The sequence below is a fragment of the Acanthopagrus latus genome, chromosome 5 (genome assembly GCF_904848185.1).
Source record: "Acanthopagrus latus isolate v.2019 chromosome 5, fAcaLat1.1, whole genome shotgun sequence".
Lineage (NCBI taxonomy): Eukaryota > Metazoa > Chordata > Actinopteri > Spariformes > Sparidae > Acanthopagrus > Acanthopagrus latus.
In genome coordinates, this window is record NC_051043.1 from 2,395,046 (window position 1) to 2,402,581 (window position 7,536).

Here is a 7,536-nt window from a genome sequence, read left to right on the forward strand (position 1 = left end):
CTACACTGAATATTAAAGCCCCTCCCATGTCATTCTAGTCTGTTAAGGGCTGCCAGGATATGATGCCACATAGACCACCTTTAATCATTCCAGCTCACAGAAAGATGCTGCATTCACATACTCTGAATCCTCCAGAGCTCTGCTCACAGCAACATCTTAAAAGGACTCCTCTGCCTTCTAAAGGAAGAAAAGAAAAAGCAATCCATGACTTTAGGAATTCTATTTTAAATTTTAAAGATTGAAATTTTCCAGAAACGGGCAGTGATTTACCTTACTGATGTGTTTTGTTGTTGCTGTGAGGTAAAGATTGAAGAGCTTAGCTGAAGCTACTACAACAAACCTGTATTTGCTGTTCGGTGAGCATGTGAGACTCCTAAGGTCATCCTCAACACCCAGTGTCATAACCAGTCAAAAGTTCCTTGTAAGACATGTAATGTTCTCTTCATGTGAATCAGTTGAACGTACTCATCAGCATTAAAATTAAATAGTGTGTTTTTGTTCAGTATCCTCAATCTTTCCTATGGTACTAAAAACATTCTCTGCATGTTTTGTATTTGTCGTATTTGTTTGCTTTTGCTCATTGCACTCCTAACTGCCTTAAATGAAGTATAAATGTTTGTCTTTGTAGGTGCAGCAGAATTACTTACTTCTGGTGCAGATGTTAGTGAATATGGTCACCAGGGGGAGCAGAGGCAGCAGAATCCAGCAAGTGAAGCTCCAGATGTAAGCTAGAAAGGCTACAAGGGTGGATGGCAAAGAAGATTAGATGTAATTTTAGTACTTTGTTTCAGTTTCTTGAAGACGTTTCACACCTCATCCGAGAGGCTTTTTCAAACTAACTAGATGTTAGTTAGCAGGCTTTTAAACTCTGTGGGAATGTCTTTACAGAGTCATTACGGTCAGGTGTGAGCTCTGAGTTTCAGAGTCGTTAGGGCCCCTTTTAAGTCATTGGTCCAACTGGCCTTCATGTGGGTTGCTAGTGTTAGGCGAGTTGAAGTGTAAATGGTTGTTGAGCTGTCTGGGGAGGGAACAGCATTGTAGGTGGATGATAAGTACTGTCGTAGTCCACCTCTGTTCAAAGATGGCAATTCCAGTTTGACATAGATTATTTTACTCCTTCAGATGGAAGTGGACAGCAGAGTCTTGACCTGAGGAGCTGGCCCTCCTGTGATGTGCCATTCATTTATGGAGAGGTTATTTTGTCTGCCAAATGTACAAATCAGTTCTGCTGCACTGAACAGCATGAATTACATTACTCTGTTCATGCCTGGGTGTTTTGTCTTCAGGATGGACAAGTTTCTGCTTGGGTGGATGGATGGATGCATTGATAGATAGATACATAGATACATACACAGATAGATTACATCCTTACATACTACACATCATAGACACAGTCCATCAGAGCCTGATGTATGACCTGATCAAGTTCTTTGTAAGGTTTGAATGTTCCCTTCTGCTTACAGCTGTGGAAGTAGCCTTCAGCCAGCTTGATGATGGTGTCATTTTTGTCCAGCACACCACCTCAGTATATTCCCTCTCCATGGCTGGGCTCCAGCACCTCCACAGTGAAGGTGTCTGGACCCTGGGTCAGTTTGCCTCCATCCTCTATGTGTGCACTTTGGCTGAAGGTAAGGCCATGGCAGGAGTCCGTGGAACTCTGCCTGCACCACACCCTCAGCAGGCTCTCATGCTCTAGTTCATCTGCCAGTACACCACCTCACAGGCTCCTGCACACAGCCATGTAGAATGAAATACTTGTTAAATTGTACACTCATACCAATATAAGAAGAGGCCTAACCATTGTAAGTAATTTGATCATCTTCACAATAACCATAACTTATTCCATTATGCCGTATGTTTAAAAAGGCTTGCTTATCTATGAATTCATCACATTGGGCATATCCTGTAGGTTGCACCATGCATATAATGGAAGCTGATGTGTTAGCATCAGTATCACATTTTCCATGGATTTTAAGCAGTCTCTCTCTCTCTCTCACACACACATACACACACTGTAAGTGGTACTGACAGTAAATCATTACGGTAAATGAGTAATAACGTGTTTAAATTAAACAAGGGAACCTCTGAATTTAGGCTCTGTATCTTGGTGAGGACCTACACTTACCTACAGCCAAAAGCATACTCAGATTTAGCCCTGAGAGTGGTAATGCTCAAATGAAATGGTTTTTAGAGAGCGGAAGAGGGGCGGCTTTTTATAAGTGACAGAGGTTCAGGAAATGTCTGCCCACACACAAACTGTTGTCTGTCTTCATTCTTCAGGAGTGGTGGTGTCTTATCATCATATCAAGGGGAACTGGCTTTATAACTTATACCACGACAAAGTGCGTGTTGCAACTCATAGTAGCGACACGTTAGAAAGCAGAGGTTTTTCTCATGTAATGTTTTGGTGCCAGTCTCAACTCAGCACCGACATGAGAACACAGCCGAATCCTTGAATCTTGGGCTTTTATTTTGAAAACCTCGTCAGTCAGTATCGAGTGCTATCATTGGCTCCTCGGAGCCAATGAAGGGAACCCTTATACGCGCGTCTGCATTACCCCATGTGAGAAGTGCTGTTGGCTAACTGCAAGCTAAAGACAAATCATGGTATGTCAAGAATGATATTTACAAATGCGATGAAGTGTTTGAGTAGCTCGGTATTTAATGACTGTTGCGAAGAGTGGAGTTAGTCGATAGCAGCCGAGGTGACGTGGATACTGTGATCATTCACTGTGCGCTTGATGTCCTCACCGAATGAAAACATCAGAGTCTGGTCCTCCGTTTAAGTCGAGAAACCGATGATGATTTATGTAGTCATACGTTACCATAGTGCAGATTAGGATAGCTTAATTGTATTTGGCTCTTGTAGTTTTGGAAATAGCCTCTTTGTGGCCAGCACAAAGAGCACACCCAGAACTACATTTAATCCAGATGTTTCCTTTACACAAATGGAACTTTAGCATCCGGCTTTAATACAGATCAGTTTATCACCTATAACAGGAGTCAACTTTTGGGCAACTGAAAACTCTAGAATGACGATGACAAGTATGGCACTTCGCATGCGTGCTATTGAAAATGTGTCGCTTCTTGTGAAGAAATGTCTATGAAATTAATTAAAAGAAATGTTCACCCCAAATTAACTTTCAGTCATTATCTCCTCCCCCTGTACTAGTGGACAGTCAAGTGAAGTTTTGTAGTCCAGGAAACATTTCTGGAGCTTCACATTGAAGCAGCATTTCTTAAACAACTGAAGTGGATGGAGTCTTGTTTAAAATGTAAATATGGTTTTAAAAAAACAGCCAAGAGGAAACAGAATATGGCTCCAGCCAGCTTGTTGAGCACAATCCAAGTCTGAGGATGCCACGAGATCCCAAATTGATTTACAAAAAACGGATAACCTAAAGCTGAAGTCTCCTCTGTAGCTGCTAAGCTATAAGCCATAGTGCACACATACATCTGAAATGGGTGCACGCACTCGACAAGGCGTCGAGGGTGTAAATGACATCTTGTCTAATCTCAGGGCTTCTTGAGTCTGTCCCCACATACGTCAGTTGTTCAGCAGAATTCTGCAAAACTGTTTTGCGGTGAAGCTCTAGAAATGTTTTGTGGACTAGAAGACCTCTACTTGGCACTGAAAATGAAGGCTTCAGAACCAAGCTAACATGTTCCCATAATCATGACATTAGTCTAATTAGAGTCTGCATGTCTTTTTTTGAGATAATGTGATTGATGTTCCTGATGTAATGTTGTTATAGCTTCGTCGAGAGGTGAGACTGCGACGAGAGTACCTGTACAGGAAGGCACAGGAGGACAGGCTCCGAACAATTGAGGACAAGAAACAGAAGCTGAAAGGGGCACTTGATGGTAGGATCGCATGATTGTTGTGTCCCATATTTTTCCTACTGCATTTTGTATGACATGCGGTCAGCAGTGTAAATTATTCGACCACAAATTATTTTTCTCTGCAGAAAACTGTATTCTTCCGACTGAGGTACGCAAAGAAGCTCTACAGCTACAGGAGCTGCTCGAGTATGACGATGGTGGGGCAGAAGGCGAGTGTTATTTTTTTTTGTTCTTGCCATAATCATCAGCATCCTGTCTGACAGCACAACTGTATCAGTGTTCATCCTTTTTTGTGTAATCATCAGTGTATTCACTTATGTTGATTTCTTGGTTCTTGTCACAGGTGTCAGCTCACACATAGACGATGAGTATAAATGGGCAGGAGTCGAAGATCCTAAATTAATGGTCACCACATCCAGAGACCCCAGCTCCAGACTCAAAATGTTTGCCAAGGTCAGCGGAGGGGCTTAGAGATTGACATATTGATGCAGAGAGAGTGTTGTAAAAGGCTGCTTCTTGCCACTGATCATCAGTTAGGCACAGCTACAGGAACCCTTGTTTGTTGACACTGTGGTTAGCCACAGACTGATGCTTGTTAAATGCTGAACAACATGGTTTTTCATTTCTTTCTTTCTTTTTTTTTTTGTATAACATATTTTTTTTTATATTTATGTCTTTGATGGACCTGAGCTACAAGTGAGAGAGAAGAGCATGGCCAAGACTCAAATACCTTACTCTTTGACAGACTTTTATTTATTAAAAAAATTGACAGTGGGGAGTAACAGGAAATATTTAAAAGAGGGTGAAGAATGATGCGTGACTTTGTAACTTGTAACAGGAGGTAAAGCTAATGTTCCCTGGAGCCCAGCGCATGAACAGAGGAAACCATGAGATTGCTGCACTTGTGCGAGCCTGCAAAGCCAACAATGTTACAGACCTCGTCATCGTGCATGAAACAAGGGGACAGCCAGGTACGCCTTTTTACTTCAGTCTCTGCTGTCCCTGTTGCCATACAACGACACCATGGCAAAAAATATAATACTTTTCAAGTGGTTAAAAGACAGATGGAAAATAAGGTCAAATGTGTTTTGAGTGCTTCCTGTAATCACAGATGTAATATGAAAGTGGACTACTGACAAAACAGAAAAACTGCACTTAAAGTATCCAATGTATTTCGTCCTGTATATTTACAGATGGCCTGGTGGTGTGCCACTTGCCATTTGGACCCACGGCTTATTTCACACTCTACAACGTGGTAATGAGGCACGATGTTCCAGACATAGGCACCATGTCAGAGGCCTACCCCCACCTAATTTTCCACAACTTCACCTCAAGACTTGGCAAGAGGGTAAGTGCTGGAACATGCACTGTACACATGCTACTGATATTCTCTTTCACCTCGTTTGTGCATACTCTTAATTAATTCTGCTCACACAGGTATCAAATATCCTCAAGTATCTTTTTCCCGTGCCGAAGGAGGACAGCAGGCGTGTTATCACATTCGCTAACCAAGAGGACTTCATCACATTTAGGTCATTGTGCAAATTGACTCCCCATGTGTTAATGTCATACTTGGTGTTATTTGAGGTAAAAGTTCCTAAAAGTAATGTTTTGTTCATTTACTATTTCAGACATCACACCTACAAAAAAACAGACCACAAGAACGTTGAGCTGACAGAAGTAGGACCCAGGTTTGAAATGAGATGTAAGTATGGATGGACAAAAGGAGATTTTATGATTTTGATTATTAATATAAGTATTTGGCATTCCCTGCAAATATATAGCGGGGCCAGCAGGGCCTACAAATGCAGCTGTCGAGTTACAGGTGTGGTCCAGACAGTCAAGTGCTGTTTCCCCATCAGCCAATGCCCTTTCTAAATGAATCTGTGCGTGGGTCTCTTTTCCTTGTGAGGCTGTCATCAGTGCACTGTGCAAGGCACGGACCACCTTGGCCTGCCTGCGCATAAATCTGTTGAACTTCACTGAGAGGCTGGTTATGTTTGGTATCAACATGTGTTCTGACTCATCCAGTCACATGTGGACAGCTTTAGGTCTGGGATTAACATGAGAATTGACATGTGTCTCAAGTGACCACCCGTGATCGGATCTCACTTCCAAGCTCAATATCAACATAAAACGCACACATCACTGGCAGAAACCAGTTAGCGATTTTTAGTATTAGTAACTTAGATAGTAAGATAGTATTTGTTTAAGCTGACACTTGAGTGGCATAATAGTACTGTATTTTTCTGGGGAGGGTCGTTAGGCATTCCCTTCATCGCGTTTGTTTATTTGCCTGTCCAGCTGTAATTGTTTGGCTCTATGGCACCTCTCCTGAGAGGACTGAAAAGAAATGATGCATCCCCTAATATATGCTTTAATGTTTCACCATTGTCATTGGTTTAAAAAAACAATTTAATTTGTGATTCAAAGTACTCACAGAATTTAGGATTATTAAGGAGATGAGGATCAAATGTATTACCTCTCTGTCGGATTTAGGATCCCTCATACATTACATAAATTCATATCATTCATGTATGATTTGATAAGGCCTCTTGCATTCTTATGTATAACTCTTTGTCCCACCCCCATTCAAACACTTAAAAAAAAAACACTTATCATCCTATCCTGAACTACCTCAACTTGTGGGGAAAAAAAGTCCCCAAACATACACCTAGCAAAACAACATTAACATGGACACACTAATCAAAAACTGAGCACACTTCACAGTTTTACAAAAAAGGGGTTGTTTTTTTTTTTTTTGCACAAGCATTTCATATCTAGGAATTGAAATCGTTACCACTGACTACCCCAGTAACAAGTTGACCAGACATATTCCAGCCATATACTTGGGTTTTGACTTCATGTCATTTCTCTCAGTGGTAATGTTGGTGTTGAGATTGCCTTGATTTTTAAGGCAGGTAACTGCTGTCCAGGTCTATCTCTTTTACTGACTGAAGAGATACCAGCCTATGGATGAAAAACAACGCAGTGAAGCTCTGTTTTCAGGAAATGGGCATTTTGGGGCATTTCAGTGTAATTCCTCTGTTCTGTAGTACCATTTTTCATGTGCAGTGTGAAATTTTTTTTTCTTTTTGCTCTTTTGTCTAGTGTACATGATCAAACTTGGCACCCTTGAGAATGAAAGCACCGCTGATGTGGAGTGGCGTCACCATGCATACACTCATACAGCTAAGAAAAGGAGGTTCCTTAGTGTACAATAGGCACTAATGAAGCAAAGTGAAGAGAAAAAATGCTTTCTTGACTTTATAAAGCTTGCAAAATCTGGAATGTAAAATGACAAATTATTTTTTTGGGTGACATCATCATGATTCACGCTATTCTTTAGATAAATGTATCCTTTGAACAAACCCATTGTCGAACAGAGACCTAATGAACACTTAATGGGTGTGTATTACAACTGTTGTAATATTATTACAACTGTGTTACAACTGTTTTCATTTTGTAATAAAATGTTTGATAAACCTGTTTGAGCTGTGTTGTGTTTTTGCCATAGCGAAATAAACCAAGTACACATGCTTATGGATGCAAGTATAAATGTTGTGTAAATGTATACTGTAAGTGTATAAAATGGCAATGCAACGCTGCCTCTATGTAGTTGCAATACATTTATTGATCAACTTATTTGTTTAAATGGAAATAATTACAGCGATATTCTTGGTGCTAAATGTA

The 7,536-nt window shown here is 40.8% G+C and overlaps 1 protein-coding gene and 1 long non-coding RNA gene across 2 annotated transcripts; one reads left to right on the forward strand and one right to left on the reverse strand.

Annotated features, from left to right (window-relative positions):
* Positions 1-41: 41 nt before the first annotated feature.
* LOC119019817 lies at positions 42-2,309 on the reverse strand. The gene is made up of 4 exons (XR_005075162.1): positions 2,126-2,309; positions 1,462-1,727; positions 648-737; positions 42-177 (listed from the first exon to the last, which is right to left on the reverse strand). It is a non-coding gene; the product is annotated as an uncharacterized LOC119019817 (long non-coding RNA).
* A 160-nt stretch (positions 2,310-2,469) lies between these two features.
* On the forward strand, positions 2,470-7,333 carry imp4 (IMP U3 small nucleolar ribonucleoprotein 4). Its single transcript, XM_037098708.1, has 9 exons — positions 2,470-2,607; positions 3,756-3,864; positions 3,969-4,052; positions 4,187-4,296; positions 4,682-4,814; positions 5,037-5,191; positions 5,281-5,375; positions 5,475-5,548; positions 6,955-7,333. The coding sequence occupies exons 1-9, from the start codon at positions 2,605-2,607 to the stop codon at positions 7,065-7,067; spliced, it is 876 nt and encodes a 291-aa protein (XP_036954603.1). The 5' UTR covers positions 2,470-2,604; the 3' UTR covers positions 7,068-7,333.
* The last annotated feature ends 203 nt before the right edge of the window (positions 7,334-7,536 follow it).

What these genes read in the sequence shown, in the direction of transcription:
- imp4 (XM_037098708.1), top strand. An exon ending in TGAAACAAGGGGACAGCCAG is followed by an intron (nt 4,815 to 5,036) that starts GTACGCCTTTTT and finishes GTATATTTACAG; the next exon opens with ATGGCCTGGTGGTGTGCCAC. An exon ending in CCTCAAGACTTGGCAAGAGG is followed by an intron (nt 5,192 to 5,280) that starts GTAAGTGCTGGA and finishes CTGCTCACACAG; the next exon opens with GTATCAAATATCCTCAAGTA.